Source organism: Cavia porcellus, unplaced genomic scaffold, assembly GCF_034190915.1.
Source record: "Cavia porcellus strain 051 isolate PalLab524CR breed Dunkin Hartley unplaced genomic scaffold, mCavPor4.1 scaffold_8, whole genome shotgun sequence".
Classification (NCBI taxonomy): Eukaryota; Metazoa; Chordata; class Mammalia; order Rodentia; family Caviidae; genus Cavia; species Cavia porcellus.
The window spans coordinates 64,706,399-64,724,628 of record NW_026947491.1 but is presented as its reverse complement, the minus strand read 5'-3'; the positions used below and the strand labels follow the sequence as shown (position 1 = coordinate 64,724,628).

The window sequence follows — 18,230 nt, the reverse complement described above, 5'->3', positions numbered from 1 at the left end:
AACAGTGAATAACACTACTTAATTTGCCTGGAGGTGAGGAGGATTTTTTATCCTGAATTACTCTAGATATCAGCACTATAACATTCACCAGCAATATGCCATTTCTTCATTTTCTTTGCACTTCATTTTGGTTCCTATATTAATATCTCTGAGTCATAAGGAAAACAAATCGTATTTGCTTTCCAGTCTATATTTTCTTCCTTAAGAGCTAGCCAAGGAAACTTTAACATGATTCTGTTTATCAAAGAAGTTTAAAATATTTTCAAAACACACAGGATCTCATTAAATGACTGCTTTTCCAGTTAAACGAGTATCAATTCATGTCCTGCGAATCCTTGTTTCCCTTAGTCTTTCAGCTTTTCGTACAAATCCATTCACTTAAATTTATAATTTATTTAATTACAATAATTTTTAATAATCTCCAGCATAAGTCAATCAGACATTGCAATATCCCTAACATTGTCCTAATTAGTTTTATTGCTTGGATTCTTATGCCCTCTCCCAGCCACTCCCCACCTCCCTACAATGCATTTTTGCACAGTAGCTTCAGTAAGCTCCTGAAAATGTAATTCGGGTTTTATCACTGCCTCCCTTGAGACATCCTTATGACTTTCCCTTGCATTTGGAATAAGTCTGGTCCCTTATGGAATCTGTGTCTTTTCACCTTGCTTCCCGTGCTTCCATGTATCATGCTACTCCAGCCCACTAACCATCTATGACTTCCTCAGGTACATCACATATTTCTGCCTTACAGCCTTTTTGGTCTTGCTGTTACCTTTTCCAGGAATACTCTTCACAGCCCTCTCCATACCTGGATTCCTCTCATCCCATGATTCTTGGTCAAATACTATCTAAGAAAAGTCATCCAAACCACCTTACTTCACCCTCCCATTAATCTTTATCAAGTCATCTTAATTACTTTCTTCTTAAAACTCATTGTCATTTAAAATAGTCTGAGTTTTCCTTTTGCCCATATCTCCTCCGCTGGAATGCTAATTCGAGGTGGGCATAAACCTCTTCTGTGGTAGCCACTACCACAACCTCAAGTTCTAGAGCAGGGCTTGATAATGTCCTAAACTGAACGAATGTTTTGAAGCCCCAATAACATGATACAGAATCACTATTTCATGTTCCAGAACTGCTTTATTTTGAAACATTCAAATCTAATATTAGAAGCAGCAGTTTCCACTGTAAATTCCCTTGACTCTTCCCATAACACAACATTGTGCATAAGAATCATTTTCAAAAATAAGAGAACAATTTTGAAAATTAAAGGAAAAAAAAGCAAAACAAAACTCAGGCACATCAGAAAACTCTAGGCTGTTTTCTTTTTCATTATAAGTAAGACAAGGTTCATGAGAATAAGCATCAGTGCTTGGTTCTTTAGAAGCTGAAAATTAGATCAAATGAATTGGAGGACAACTACATCTGGTGTTAATGTTTTCCTGCTCAAATGAAGAAAATGAGATGATGTGAGCCATGACTCTATTTGAAAATGAAACTGAATTTCTGTTTACTTCCACTTTAAAGCACATTGTTTCTCATCTTGTTTAGACTTTTCATGTTGGTAAACATTGGAATATTTTACATTCATTAAGCTCAGACTCATTCACTGTGTGCAAGCAAGACAAACACAGATATGCTGTCCTTATAAAGTATAGTTTCTAATTACACAATAAATAAATAAGTGTACACAAGAAACCCAAGTCTGAAGATCCTTACCAATGATATACTAAAAAATAAATGGGTCAAATTTCCCCATATGTAATTTATAAACCATTATGCTTTCATTATATCAACCTAATCTCTCAAAAACAGATTAGATGCCTGACCCTAATTCACAACACACAGAGAAGGCTTCAAATGTGAACCTGGACTAATCAAATTTTATCTATGTTTTGCAAAATGTGATGGATAAGAAATTTGATTTTGCTAGGAACTCTGCATTGACCTCTGATTAGCTAATTATAGAAGTCAGCAGCAAAGCCAACATAGAGTAACCACTCACAGTGAGATGACAGTGAGCACGGGTCTTTAAACTTATAATTGCCCCTACATCAAGTTAATCTAGTTTTAAGTCATAAGACATAATTGAGACAAATGGTTATATTGAGCAGGTATCAGTTATGACAAGAAGCTGACTGTGATCATTTTGTTGCACTATTTCTGTTGGAGGACTTTTTCTGCCAACACATTTCCTATGATGGCTATTAAATTTTATAGGATTTTTCCCAACATTAACTGTAATGGCATTTGCATGTTAAATGCTCACAACAAATGAAAACCGTGGTTTCATTGTTTCACAGGGTGAAAACCACACTTACTGCCACTGTGAAAGAAGAATAGATCTAAAAAGAATCAAGTAATTCCTCTTCCTTGTATGAGACCTATCTAAGCTCTGTGGGAAAGCCCATCTACTTTTACAGCTCGTCTATTTTTCAAGCAAAATAGATATTTTTTCACATTTAAGAAACCTGAAGATTTCACAATAAGCCAAGCATAATACAGTTCAAATGTTATTTTTGTCCAGGAGATTTGTTTACAATTAAACATAATTCTCCCATAAGTGTATTTACCTAAGAAGTTATCCTTTCATGGAGCTAACCTTGTAAGGTTAGCTATGGTTGCTTTAGCAAATGAAAGAAAAAAAAAGAATTCTATAGGATGTGTATTAAAAGCAACACAAATTATGGAAACTACAGAGAAGGCATACATTGAAGATTTCTTAGCAAATTTTATTCTCCAAGAAAATTCAGCAACTTGATCTGAAAATTTGAAGATTTATTGTGCTACACTATTAATCTGAATTATTGTTTGCAAGTAAATATTCAGAGTCATATAGATCTAGCAAAGCAAGACATAAGAAAGTATATATTTGTAGTTCTCCAAAACTATTAAAACAGCAACTGCTTAATCATTCTACATCTTTTTAATTTGATGTGGCCTGCCCACCATTTCTCTATCACTAGTAATTTTTCAAGGCACTATCCCCTTCACCTAGAGTAGCATTTAAATTTCAGAACACTCACACTATCCATTAAACGCCCTCTCAAGGATTCAGTTGCTGTAAGAAATGTTTCAGAAATCAAAGTCTCAGTAAATAATTAAGATAACCAATTTCCAAACCTCTGAACCTTCATTTTAACTTGACCTCTTCCTGGTGTGTATTTGAGCTCTTTCTCATGTTTCTTCTGCATGTTTTTAGGCTAAAGATTTCTGACCCACCATGGGCCCCGATGGAAGAATATGAATAATTATGTGTAATTGGAATTATGTGTGATTTCGTATTAAGGAAATATCCTTGGAATTTGCTCAAGCAAGTATTTTGGAATTGTTAATTTAAAAGTCACTTTGTCAGCTTTTTCTTCTTTACTTCTTGTCTCTTCCTCCTCCCATTCCAAAACACCCTGTACTACTTACCAAAAACAGAATCAAGGGAACACAAGTTGCGTGTGCTGAGGGATGCAGGAGACGACATGAACTCATTCATCCAGCAGTTTCTTGTGCACTCAGATACCTGATTTTTACTTCTTATGTCTAGGATCACCAGAAATCCATGCTATATCACAAATGTTTGCCCTGAAATTGCCCAAGTTCAAGAAAGTTGATAGTTTCCAAAAAATCTGGTCTGGTGTAAGGGTGTGAGGTAAAATAATATATGTCCCGTTGGCAACCCAAGATCACATACCCATTCCTACTTAGTGCTAAATGTTAGTTTTGACAGGCATTGGTTTCCTTTCTCTCATTACACATGCACAGTTACGTGCAACTTCCCAGCAATCCAAAATGAAAATGCAATGTTCTGTGAACATTGGTGCACTACTAACTGTGATATGTTGGAGAAATCGCTTAACTTCTCCATGACTCAATTTCCACATATATTTGAAATCAGAAATTATCACTTAGCCCTATGCAATTCTTATCCTCTGATCAGAGAAATGAGTCAAACGCCTGAGATTAGAATTCACTTTATTCCAGCATTAACTTCATAGTCACAAGACTTATTTCCCATTGTTTGGTCTTTCCTAGTGTTCTTACCACAAGTATTATCTTCCAAAGTACTTCCAAGAAGCTTGCCACAACTTATTTTTCACAAAGTCAATGCAACCTATATTCCAAATGTTCTCTTTTCTTGCATTATATAAATACTCAACCTAGAAGCATTCCAAATACTGTGTTACCACATTTCTGAGTTAAAATACTGAATCATTTGTTATTGTGATGGAAAGTTTCCTATAACTCTGGGTTTATCTCAAATTATGTGGCAAAAACACTGATACTACGGAAAATAGAAACTACTTCAATGTTGTTTTCATTTTATCTAATGGACACAAAAGAGAAACTCCACTCCAAAGAAGACAAGGTCATAAGCTTGAGTCATAAGAGTGCTACTTATAAATTTTAAGGAAACAGTTCAGTTAAGGGCACTAAGCAGGAATGCCAAACAGACATAGACATTTAAACATATTATAGTCTTTCAAACAGTGACTGGTTGTCTGCCATGGTTTCCTTATGGCACATCACACATTAACACATTAAGTTATAAGTAGGTATAGATATACAGAATTGCATGCTTACTAGCCAAGCTATGACACAGAAAGTTATTGGTGTTACATTACATTGACCAAACTGCTACTAAGACCTCCAAAAGAAGATGCTGACAACGACACTGGCTCCAGGCATCAAATTCCTAGATATTGATTCATTTTGTTTAAGGCATCGCACACGGTGTTCAAATCACTGCGGAGGTCCTGCACCACGTTTTCAATACTTCTGGTGTCTTTCAGAATTTCAATACTCTGTGTGTACGGATTGAAGTATACTGAGAAAGGACGGTTAATTGACTTTGCAAAGTCCCTGCAGAATGAACAGAAATAGGACACATGATCAGCGCCCACGGATACAAGAAATAGACAGAAGGAAGGAAGCAGAACCAGGAAAATAAAAAGTTATTTTCTAGAGATGGATAAAAGCAAGTTTACCTCATCTTTTCTTTGGCTTCTTCAAAACTTTCTGAAACAAAGTAGGCTTCCTGGAAGGTGGTGATAAGGCATTCCTGTAAGCAGGTGGTCTTTGGGTCAAAGGCTTTCACACATGCTTTGTCAGAAAGAGCATGCTGCAAAATATACCACAAAGCCCGTTAAACTCCATAATGAGACTCCCAAAGAGCCATGACATCACATTCCTACAACGCGCGTGTGAGAGCTCAGTAATCCTACTGAACTGCTCAGCTACTAGTCTGCCATGAAATAGAGAACTCTTCCATGTGCTGAGCAAATGGAGTGGTAGCGGATTTTGTATGTTTATTTTGCTTTTTGATATCTGTTAACTGCCGAAGGGGAAATAAGATTATAGTGTTATTTTATTTATTATCAGCCAAACTCATACTGAAGGGCAGTTCAGAGTTATGCCTCAACAGAAATGGAATTTTAAGTCTCTGCCTATGAATAGAAGCAGGGATCACATAAATATGTTCCTAAATTTATTGCTATAAGCAATCCACTGAAATTTCATTTAAATGGCAGAAGTAATAATCACCTGCGTGGAGAGGTAATTGGGAGTCTCACTAAACTATTTGTGGACTCATTGCAAGACATTTTGAGGCCAGGTACTGTGTATCAACAGAGGCTGCAGTGGGCATGTATATTTGAGGATGCTTGCAAAACATTCATTTACCTTCCACCATGTACAGCAGAGCAATATACAGTGAATAAATATTGCCAGTTTGGAAAAAAGAGCTAATATTAATAGTTATACCCGAAGCAGGCATTTTAAAAAAAAAAAAAAAACAGGAAAAGCAGTGTAATTACTCTCTGAGCCATAATTTTTTTCTGAACCATAATTAACTCTGTTCAGTTCACTGTATGAATGACACCGAGAACAGCATGGAACTATGAACAACTATATCTTTAAGACAGGTGAAGTGATGTTAGCTTTCATTTTCTGCCACATGCTACCAGCCTATGTATAGACCCTAAGTAGAGGGGTCTAAAATATCCTAAATGTAAGAATTAATCAGAAACTTATGGAAGTACAAATATCCAGGTCTTAGTTTCATTCAGTAGGTCTAGGTAAAACCCCTGAATCTGCATTTTTAAAGGCTCTTGAGGTGCCTCTGATGTAGCGGCCATGAACTATATTTTTCATGAACTATATTTTGAGAAATACCCCTGTGGACTCTGTTCTTAATTAAGGGATATATTAGTCAAAAGAAGGAAAAGGGGTAGCAGAATCTATCTGGAACTAAGAGTTAGGAAACAGGCTGCCTCGCTGCTGTCCAGCTGGGTAACCCTGGAGAATGATTTACCTTTGGGCCTCCACCCCCTGGACTGTAAATGAGAAGTTTGGACTGGACGACTCCAGAAAGTCTCTAATCCAGCCACTGGATTTCACCCTAAACATTTTTCTACTCTCCCAATCTCTAGTAGCTAGGATATCCTGGAAATTTTTCTGGAAACTCTTTCCTAATCAATATTCTTAGTACATTCCTACAACAATTTCAAAATGCAGAGAATGACTCAGAGCCCTGTGTGAAGATGGCTCTGGTTGCCTAAGTTTGAACATGCATTTGAGAACCAGAGAATGATGCATAAAACAAGAGGCTCACGGCTCCACCCTGTGCGTGGTGTGCTTTCCTGCAAATGTCTGTTGTCCAGATCAGTGCAAACGTGAATCACAGAATACAGAAGCCCACCTAGAAAGAACTTACTTTCTTTTTGGAGAACAACTTCATTATAAAGCAGAAGGTTGCTACACTTGCAAACACATTTGTGCTAGATTTGGTACAATACTACAAACAATAGGGGATTTTCGTTCCACATGACCAGTAATTCTGTCCACATTTTAAAAACAACTTCACAGTTTCAAAAAATAAAATATCCTCAATGGGAGGTATTGTTCCTCTACAAAGCACTGACATCCTGAAAAGCATCCTATTGACTCACTGTGATTTTCAGAATTAGAAGTTGTCTTTTTTGTAGTCATACCTGTGGTTATGTTTAACTATACTGTGTTCTCCTAATTGCCCATTCATCAGTGAGCACAGAAAGAATGACACTGGCTAGCTCAGTGTCCTCAATCTTTCTACTGTCTCAGCCCTACATTCAGGATCACAGACTTGTAGCAAAGCCAGTTGTAAGAATGTTTAAGCCATGGCTCTTCTGGGACATCTTTACTAAGCCAGACTCTTCACCAAGTCAAGGACACTCACAGAAAAGAAGTCAAATTCATCTGTGTAGGTCTCCAGTGATTTATAGAACATTAGCAACCACAGCAGTCACTACCTGATGCTTCTGGAATGTGTGTGTGCAATTACAGAAGCTGAAATAATCAGGTGGCAATTCCACTGGAAATCCAAATGACTGTATTTAGTCATTTAGCAGGCAAAGGGGATTACAGTATACCGATAAAAGGCCCAGAGGGCACGAACTTCAAGACTTCAAGAAAAATCACTGGCTCCACAGCATATACTTTGAAGCAATCACATTTGCCTAATGCACTATCCAAAGGAAAAACTGGAAGTTGATTGTTTGAAGCTCTCAAATAAGCAGCTTATTATTAGGAGCCTGTTGTACACTCTGGTTATCTGCTGAAGACTTCTCCACCCACAGACCATGGGACTATTACTACTCCTTGTCTATTAATGAGTACAGGTTATGAATGGTATCCATGGACTACCCTGGAGAGTGACAAGAGCCTGGGGTTGGAGGGGTTGCCAGTATGAGACACCATAATCAGGTGGCACCTACACCTATAAATGGTCTCTTTTACCTGATGATAAGCTGACTTGGGTGATGACTACCAGGAATGTCCATGTTGCCCACAAGGTCTCCTATTTCTTATACCACACATGGCCCAGGGGGTATAAAATAGCATCCATATCTCTCAAGTTCCCAAGGCTCAATAAAGAAACCGTATGTTATGCTTTGCATCTCCTCTCCATGGGTCTCGGTAAGCTACCTCAGTTTGGGGAGCACCTCTTGTGCCTTCTTCTCCAGCTTTAGACTGATTTCTCAATAAACACTGACCCAAAATACTTTCTGTCCACAGTGAGACTCTTATGAATCCTTCCTGAAATGTTAGCCATCTGAAATCCTAAAGTCTACAAGAGTTACTCCAACCTCCAGCAGAGAAGTTTTACAAGGCTGGAAGAATCTGTTTGACAGTCTTTTATGCAAATGCCATTTCAGAAACATAGGAATGCCTGAGATTCACCGTCTCCTATCTGAATACTCCAGCTTGGATTTGCCCCTGCTAAAGACAAGAGCACAGACCTGGACCAGGAGATCTGAACTCTTAAGACTGCTCTCCCAGAGGTTAGATATATGACATCAAATGGATGAAACTACCTCACATCGGGCTGCAGTTTCCTCTTTGATAAACTTAAAATATTGTTCTACATGAATTGTAAAGATCTTCTTGAAAAACAACATTAATACAATATTAATAAAGTCTGTACATGGCAGCACTGATACCCCTCCCTCGTTCCACATCAGCCAAGATAAATTGACTACACCCCCTTTGTCCCTGGCCCTGGGGTTGGCCTTGCTGTCCTTCCCCATTCAGGAGCCCATTATAAACTGACTGACTTTAGTGGACATTTTAAGACTTATTTGCCATTCCAGTCATTTAACTGTAAAGACCTCTTTTCAGCCTTAAAATTTCCCAGAACCCAACTGTTAATAGATAATATTGTAACATGATTCAGAGTACAAGTCCTCAAGATAAAGCATTGAGGTTCAAATCTGGCTCTTGCCCTTCCTCACTATGTGATGTTGGGTGAGTTACTTGACCTCTACAAGTCTATCCTTCACCTGGAAAATGGGAAGACTAAGTCCATCTATAACTGGTGATTGCAGTCAGAATCAAATTAAGTAGTGTATGCTAAGTGCCTGGCAGAGAAAGTGCTCAACAGATTTAATTCTCCTTGTTAATTCAGTTCAGAGAGAAAGTTTAGTGTACACATGTGTCCAGCCACAGATTTTACCAAGCATACAGGCCTTCTCTTGCAAGAGCCTCAAGCCCTCAGAGGAAGAATCACAGCCCCAGCTACAAGGAGGTACAGACTGCAACAGCACCTACCCGGCCCACCAGCTTGCCTCCCAAACACCTGCCTTTGCTATTACACAGCGTTATTATCTCAGCTATTCTGGATGTAAACCCTGTGATCTTCACTCTCTAAATCAGAACTAGTTAAAGTTGGAAGGGAAAACTCAAGTGTGAAGTCAGGTTTCTAGGTAGTTTGGGCCCTAGATTCCAAATAAGAATTTGCAAACACTCATACACTCACACTGCAATCATCTCTTCCCACATCAGAACAACAAATTTATGCACTGGTTTATGTGTATACTCATTACGTGTGTGAGTGTATAATAATTTTTGAACATCTCTCCCATACTCAGCCATGTACAACACCAATATTTCCATTGCCGATTTGGGCAGTGAAGCATCACACTTATTTTTTAATCAGTGGTGCCAAGTTTGAATAAGCTGCATGGAAAGAGAACATCCTGCTTCAAGAAGCACCTTGAATAGGCTGAAAACACTTTCCAGCTCCCAGTCCTCCAGCTCTTGCTTTGTCGTTACTAGCAGTGCTGGTTTTGTGAAAGTGAAGGGGAAGAGAGAGGCCTGGACAATCTGAGCAAATGTGTGGGGGCTCAGAAGCAATTCATCCTAACTCCAGCAGTACTGCTGACCTACTCGATGACCTCAGAGCAACTGCAAGCCTCTTGAGGCTCTTCTGCACAGCCGAGCAGTAATTCTGACCACCTCCCAGCATCACTGGAAGGGGTAGTAAATACAAATGATTGTAATAAATAGAAAGCTGTTCAGAGAATGCTGATTAGTGGACATATAAGGGCAATACAATAAATTCTCTGTCCAAGGACATCCTAAAACTAAAGCAAAAAATAATAATTACATTTGTTTAAAGCACCAGCCTTGTCAAAATCTAAAAAGCACAACAGATATGTTTATATATAATATTCCAGCAACTATTACTAAGACTACTTACTGAAAAAAAATCTAATTCCTGGTTTGATAGAAATAAAGAACTAGACTTTACTTCATCCATGAAAAAGAAGCAGAAATTGCTTTTGTTTTGGTGGGATAAAAATTTTAGACTGATAATTCATGGATTAGCAATCATTTCCTTATCATCTTATGAGGACAAATTTTACTGCTGCTTCTCTAAAAGGACTGAGTTCAAAAAAGGCTCCATCATAAATTCCTTTCTTAGAACTATATTCCATATTCTTTGAAATCTTAGAACTTTGTGTTTGTTGAATAAAATCAATGAATGATCAAGAAAATACAGATGAAAAATTGACAGATTTATATGATTAGATCAGCGCCACGGTAGAGAGAAGCAAGGTGTGTAATAAAGACACATGCTAGCTTACAGGGAAATGGCCGTCAATGACCCGATTTTCAACGTTCTCATCATCAGTTTGCCAGATGATGTACCTCATGATTAACTGCTCTCTCGGCAATAACAGGTATGAAAACAAAAGAAAAAGAGACCACCGTGGAGAGTTTTTATGGTTATCAAACTTATGTTGGCTATATCTGTTTGATTTCTGTTTTCAAAGATTAAAAACAAGCATTGTCAAAATTAGAGGAACACAAATTATACACCCATTGGAAGCACATGGTCTACTCTGAAGAGCAACATCTATGCCTCAGAAAATTTAACCTCTTACAACACCAATTTTAGAATGTGCACTGGGTTGTGGGAGAGAAGATGAATCATGGACACTTCTGCAAAAGTTAGAAAGGCCATACCAAAGCCGCGGTAACTTAGCTTGGTCCTACATTAGAGCAGCAACTGGAACAGCATAAAAGATTTTACTATAAAAGGTAACTGCGGGGGCTGGGGATTTAGCTCAGCGGCATAAGTGCCTGCCTTGCAAGCAGGCAGTCCTGAGTTGGATCCCCGGTAGTGGTAAATACGAAAAAGACCAAAAAAAAAAAGGTAACTGCATTCCAAACTGCAAGCATGTGCACAAAGGAATTATGATAATGTTGTTAGTTATCCCATTCAGACCCATCACTTATTCATTCAAGTGAAAGTTAGAAGCTATTTTGAAGAAAACAAGAAGCATTAGAGTAGACATTGTTGATTTTCCTATTGCCTGGTTTTGAAGGCCTATAATGTTTTCTTTCTTTTGTTTTCATTGGTTTTATACTATTTTGTTTTATTTGAATTTATTGTTTGTGAAGGTATGGACAACTATTTCAAAGAAAAGAGACATTATGGTAGCCACTGTTGATTTCCTGTTCTCTTGTTTTGAAGTACTGCGTTGCTTGTGTAGTTCTGTTCCGATCTGCTTTGTTCTGTTTGTTCTGTTTTGTTTTGTTTTGTTCTCTTTAAAATAAAAAAGTACTTTTAAAAAGTTAGAAACTAATGCAAAAGAGCTGTGACAGGGCTCTGGACAGGCAAGGGACAGAGGATGGTGCTACGGAAATCTTCTGATATTATGAACTCTCTGCAAACAATAAGAAGTATCTCTCATAGAATGAGTTTCAAAATTGACACAATGGCATAAAGGAGCAATCACAGCGATGTTGGAGTGGTGGAATTTGAGAATGGAGGAATGCTAATGATAGGAGGTGATGGACCAGAACCAGAGACGCACCGCGGACAATCCCCTCCGGTATACATATTCCTGGCTGATTTCCATTTCTAGACAATTCTGTCTATAAAAACAGGAGCAGAAACAACAGATTCACCCCAGTGCTGCCTACACATGCCTCATTAACCAGTCAGAAGACCCTGTCAAAAGTTGGGGACCATGAGAGAGATTTGTTTCTGGTCTAACGTAAAAACCACCTGAGGAGAATGTAAATAGATGTAGCCCAAGAGCTTCATTGCTTTCTGGCAAGCCCCCTTTCAGGGAAATCAAAGCACTCTACAGAGTGCTCAGTCCTAGGGGGATATGACATCATGTTATTACTGTAGACTTTACCGAGAATAAACTCAAGTGGATTTTTTGGTTGAAAATTTATTTTTTAAAAATGTACCCCATTACATCAGGTTTCTGTCGGGTTGACCGTCGCTCTCTATTCCCGTCATCCTGAGCCTCAGCTCATTCCCTGAATGGGCCAGCCTTGGACCAGAGCCCAGGGGGGGCACACTGCTGTCCCTGACCTACACTTCCCATTCCTTCATTATTTATTCTTCTTGTCCCTTAAGAACCAGCTTGAACAGCAGTGTTCTCATCAAAAGATGAGGCCTAACATGTACCACACACATTCGTCACATTTTCCTATTAATTAGCCAGTAGGTGTTTGCCTTTTTCATAAGACGTCAGCTCCTGGATAGCAACGATCTGAGGCTATATAGCCTAGTGGTTAAGAGCTCAGGTCCGCAGACCTAGACTGCCCACATTCAGGCCTAGCTCCAAGATTTATTAGCTGGGTGCCCTTCAAAAAGTCCCTTCTCATATTTATGCCTCAATTTTTTCATCTGTGATAATGATATTAATGAATATTAAATGGGATAGTATGTCTCAGGGACCAAAATTCCAAAGTCTGTTTAAAACTTTATTAAGATATATTAAGACTTTATTAAGGCTTTGTTATTTTATTCTTATTCTTTCTCATTACCATTTCTCTTTTCATCCCCAGTGTCTGGCACAGTACATGGCACATTTTAAGTGCTCACATTTTTGAGGCATGAGCAAATACATAAATGGAGTCAGAAAACAAGCAATGAAATTACAGTGCAATTGCATCTTTCAAGAACAATGAGAAAGTTCCAATAACAATATACTTACCAATTATATTATGTAAGGATAATCAAGGCTCAACATAAAAACCCTAGAATAATCCATAATCCTGATCATATCCTAACTAATCAAAAAAGATTAAAGTATTTTCAGTGCCATTTCTAGATTGATTCTCACACTGCATTCTAAATTCATCAAGAATTTTCCATTCTCTAGTGGAGTATAGATAAAAATTCTTAAATTACCAGAATATTAAAATTACTAAAGGTGACAGTCATTTTTTAATAAATGGTGATTTTACTATACTTTAAGGCAAAAAATATAACTTTTTCTAGGTATGATTAACATATACATTAGATCTCTCTTTGACAATGTACTTATTTAGCTTGTTTTTTTCAAATTTTGTATGTTCACGACTGGCTTAATATGCATGAATTTTGAAGAAGTTGAAACAACCTCACACTTCCCTTTGGGAGGTAGCTGCTAGGAAATCAATGGGAGCTATGAAGGTGACAGAGATCAAGAGGGTCCCCACCATCCCCACAAGTAAATTCCAATCAGTAGGATCCCTGCTAGCTTCACGTCCCTATTCAGCACTAAATTTAGGGCACCCATTTGTTACCTAACTTGGAGCATACATTTGTCATTCCTGTTGATTTGTGCACATGGCTGCTCATCCATTTGAGTCACACTACAAAATCAGAAAGGCATGACCCATTTTCAAAAGTGAAAAAAGTCAGGTCAGCGTCCACATCTGAGGTGCCAAGTCCTCCCCATGAAATATGTATGGGGTATGTGTGAGAAGAAGTGCCTGGACAAAGAAATCAATAGTTTCCCATGACCTTGAACCAGTTTGCTCAGGAAGGATATTTTCATTCACAGCTTCGTACCTTTAATTCTCCGATGGAGGACAGCAGTCCTGCTCCATAGGCTCGCAGCTGTCCTTCTTGCTTACAAAGGCCGAACTCGATTGTGAAGAAATAGCACTGGAGGAAACAAAATGTGGCCACACATCCAATGAAGCGGTCAATAAGTTCTTAGGCATAATAAAACGACACCCAGAATGCAATGTTACTCTGCGTACAATCCCTTAAACATTATCAAGTTAAATGTGTTTAAGTCAAGAATGTTCTTTGAATCCTATTCCCTTGCTTGGTAATCCTTGCCTAAGTCTAAGGTATATGAGAAACGTATCAACTGTTAAAAATTTCATTCTTCCTGGCTTCACAAATCCTATGGCTCAAGCCCTATCCTCTGCAAAAAAAATAAATAAGTAAAAAGCACAGATTTAGAAATGAATATGTTACAATGATAACACCATAAGACCATACCACTATACTAGATACTATACTATATAACCAAATTATGTTTCAGTGACATAAATAAGTTTGTGCAAATGTGGAAAAACAGGGTGGAATTCAGTCATCTAAGCTGCTTTTTATAATTTGTTTATTCATTTGACAAACATTTGTTGAGTACTTACTAGGTGCCGATGCTCAGTAAACAGCATCACCCTCCACCCCCAATCTGTCAGTGCCCCTTTATGTTAACGTCTCTCCTAACTCCTGGTCCATAGCAATACTTTTCTGACCTCATCTCTACCACTTTGGCTCTTTTAGGATGCCAGATAAATAGAAGCATATAATGTGTAGCCGCTTGTGTCTGGCTCTGGGACTCAGCACAGTGTGTAGGAGATTCATCATCAACGGTGCTCTCCATACTTGAGGATACCATTATGTTACTGAGTATCTTCCTATTCTGGCAATGAATAAGTTGGTATAGAAGAATGTGTGGAGAATGCACAGTGAGACAGTCAGAAAAAGACACAAAGGAATCCAAAGAGGAAGTTTTAACTAATTGAATAAGAGTGTTTAGAGTAGGATTTTAATTTATTTTACTTATTAAACACCTATACTCATTTTTTTGCTTAAAAAAATAGTAGGAAACAAAAAGATCAAGAAAATAAGTACATGCCTATAAAATTAGGCAAACAACAATTTTAGTAATTTTAGTAAAATTTTAAATGCATATCTATGTATCCATATGCATACAAACGTATGGACTTGTGGGTGGATGGGTGCTTGCATGAATGCATGTATGTTCGGATCTACACTGGCCTGAATTTTATCAGCTTCAACTACCACAGCTTCCCCAAGATATTAAAATCTGCAATTGCTTCTGTTGCATTTAAGAAATCAACCTAGACAGACAGGGAAATCTCTGCACAACCAACAAAACTCACAATGCTGTTGAGAAGGATTGAATCACACTATTTTTACTTGAAGAAAAAAGTGAGAAGCTGACAGTGAGCAATAAAAACTGCATCAAATTAACACTGTCCTGCATTAGTGAAGACAGAGCACTAAAGTGTCAAGAAAGAGGAGCATTTCAACACTCCTGAAAAGGGGCAGAAAATAATTATTATTTCTAGCCCATGGCAGTTTGTTCTATTTTTATTTGGAGGTTAAGATGTCCCTTGGCTCGGAAGGATTTTATTCATTTTTTAATGTGAGGATGATTCCTGAAGATGAGCAGTACAATGCTCTGCAGCACAGAGCTGGCCCCAAAGGACTGGTCATTTCCAGGTCATGAAGCTAACCTCCAGAGGTAAAATTTCCTTTCATGATTTGCCTCCCGAGGAGGCTAAAATTATAGCCCATGCTACCGACATCACAGTCCACTGCACCTGCTCCTCCAACTCTGTTCCACATCTCTATTCTTTTCCAGGATACCACTTTCTGACACAGTGTGCAGGTTCTTTCTGTATGATATATACTGCTCGGGAGGTTAGCATCTCTGGCTGCTCTTCTCCAGGTGCTGGTAGGGCCCTGTCTCCCTTTCAACAATCGTAATGGCTCTAGGTGTTGACACAGGATCCCAGGGAACAATCTCACACCTGACTGAGAATAACTGGTACTGTCTGAAACATAACAAAAGCTCAGTAAGTACTTGGTAGATAAATAAAAGGGTGAATGAATAAGTTATATCTGTCTGTGTATGACCAGGAGGAAAAAAATATACCAACGGCCTGAACTGTAGTCTGTGCCTTACTTCTTGGTTATATTACAATATGCTCACTGGGGTGCAGTTTTCTTGACTGTGACATCCCTCCATTTACTGATTGTTACTTCATTTATTCTATCAACTCTTCCCTCTCTTTTTTGTTCTTTATTTTTTGTGACAGTATCTTGCTTTGTAGTGCAGGCTGGTTTTGAAGTCACTGTGTAGTCCAGGCTGGCCTCAAACTTGAGGTGATCCTCCTGCCTCAGGCTCCTGAGGATTACAGGCTTGTGCCCCCATGTCCATCTCTACAAACAGTCGTTGAGCAACTATTTTGTGCCAGACGCTGTTCTAGATGCCAAGGATCTGCAATAAACAAAGCTAAATATCCCCTAATCCTGTGAAGGTACAAGCTTCAGGATGAAACAGACAACAGTAATAATAAAAATGATAAATGGACAAGATAATTTCAGGTTCTATGTGCTCTACAATGAGTAAAACTGAGCAATGTGTCAAATATTAAGCAAAAGATGTGACTATTTTAGACAAGGTGATCAAGTGAGAAGAGTCCTCTCTGAAAACTTAATATTTAAGCCACAATCTGTTGAAGAGTAAAATAAAGATTAATGGTAACTAGGGGGTAGATTTTTCTTTTAGGGGAAGGGGTCCTAGAGACGGAGAAAAGAGAGGAAAAAGGGATAAAAAAGGAATTGAGATTTGTTGTGTGCATGCACCAAATCCACACAAATAATTTACAATATGTGCTGCAAATATGTAGTAATAAAAAATTTTCAAGCAATTTTTCATTCAGTAAAACAAAAGAAGGCAGTTGTGCAAAGATACAGGAAAAATAGTGTTCATATCAGAATGAATAGCAAGTATAAAGGCCCTGTGGCAGGAATCAAATTCCATCTCAAGGGGCAGTAGTGAAGCACTAGAAAGTTTGAGACACGACAAAGACATGGTCTGAATCAGCTTTAAGGGATGGTAGGGGTGCTGCGAAGAATCATGCCCGGGCAGGTGGTGCAAACCGGCAGCTGGGAAGCTGAGGAGAAAGAAAACTAAGGTAGGAAGGAAGGTGGATAGAGGGGCAGATGCAGAGACAGAGAAGGAGGGATGGAGGGAGGCAGCCAGAGAAGGAAGGAGAGGGAAGAAGGGAAGGAAGAAACAGAGGAAGGAGGAGAGGGAGAGAGAGAGGATGGGTGGAAGGAAGAGAGAAAGGGGAAGGGATTGCAGAAGCTGAGAAGCCGGACCACAGACGCGGCAGGCAAATGGGCAGGAGCAAGGCGTGGGCAAGGTGCCAGGGCACCGGGAGAAGCCAAGCTCGAGGAAGAGGCCTCACGCAAAAACACTGCTGAGAGACGTGAACGTATGGTGAAAAGCTAAAATACAGCCCTTAAATCTGCCCTCGGAAACAAGTGCGCACAAGCCAAGGCACGCGGAAGAAAAGAAGTCATACAATCGCGGGAGAAAAGATGCGCGGGATCTCAGTCCTCCTCTGTGACCACAATGAAAACTCAAGTCCAGGAAGAGAAGTGGTTTAGCAAAGACCGTTCCAAATGGTGATATGTAGGAGATCTAGAACTCAGTCTTTTAAACAGCTCTACATCAACGTTTGTCACACTTTAAGGTTTCTAGATATTGAATTAGTAGATGTGCAATTTTTATTTACAAGCAAATAATGGTGAAACAAAAATCTAAAACAAAGGAAAACTAGAATCTTGTGGCATCATTTTAGCGTGCTTTTGGCTGACTTCTGTAAGCTCTAATGCATTTACAGTACACGACGGGGTAGCCGTGGCACCTTAACACTGAATGCAGAAGAGTTTATGTTTTTAAAAAGTGCTTTCATATTCAAAAGCTTCCAAAATACACATATCGAGCCAACTTTGGGAGTATTTAGGTCAGTTATTTAGCACATTTTCAAATTTCCTTATGCTCCATCAATGTATACATAATGCATGGTCATGGTTATGATCTAAATCAAAACCAAGCTCTGAGAAAACCTGATGTGCCATTTGCACCCTTCCTGTGAATACTGCTTCTCAACCTATTTTATAGGAGGAATTAAAAGGCTCACATCAATTTAACCAAGGACTCAAAACAAAATCTATTGCCGGTGTATCTTTAGTTAACAGGCTTCTAGAATCAGGTGACCTCAGAGAGAAAGGTCATGGTACATCTGTCTCCCAAGACTCAGAATGCTCTCTGGCTCTTCCCTTACCTGGAGTCCTTCCAAAACTCAGCACTTACCCAGCTCCATCTGCTTGTTCCCTGTCTACCCTTTGCTTCGGCTTCCTGAACCCATCAAGGAAAGAAAGCCCCTAGATGCTGCTTCTGCAGGCTGCTGTCCTCTGAGAATTAGATCTCTCACTTTAAGGCAGTTTTGTGTTTGCACCTTCACATGTGGGGGACAGACAATGAGAAATGGCAAATTGCATCTGAAACTTAAGTACTGGCAATATTTGAATTACAGACACTGGTAAAAACCCCAATTCAGTC

At 38.7% G+C, this 18,230-nt stretch overlaps 1 protein-coding gene across 1 annotated transcript in view; it reads right to left on the bottom strand.

Moving 5' to 3' along the window:
• Positions 1-3,952: 3,952 nt before the first annotated feature.
• Positions 3,953-18,230, bottom strand: part of Tph2 (tryptophan hydroxylase 2) — a 95,712-nt gene continuing 81,434 nt past the window's right edge. The window contains exons 9-11 of the mRNA XM_003476021.5: positions 13,619-13,714; positions 4,983-5,116; positions 3,953-4,857 (exon numbers count right to left, since the gene is read on the bottom strand). Coding sequence (XP_003476069.1) covers positions 4,683-4,857; positions 4,983-5,116; positions 13,619-13,714 — 405 coding nt within the window. The 3' untranslated portion in view covers positions 3,953-4,682. The remainder of the gene's footprint in view (positions 4,858-4,982; positions 5,117-13,618; positions 13,715-18,230) is intronic.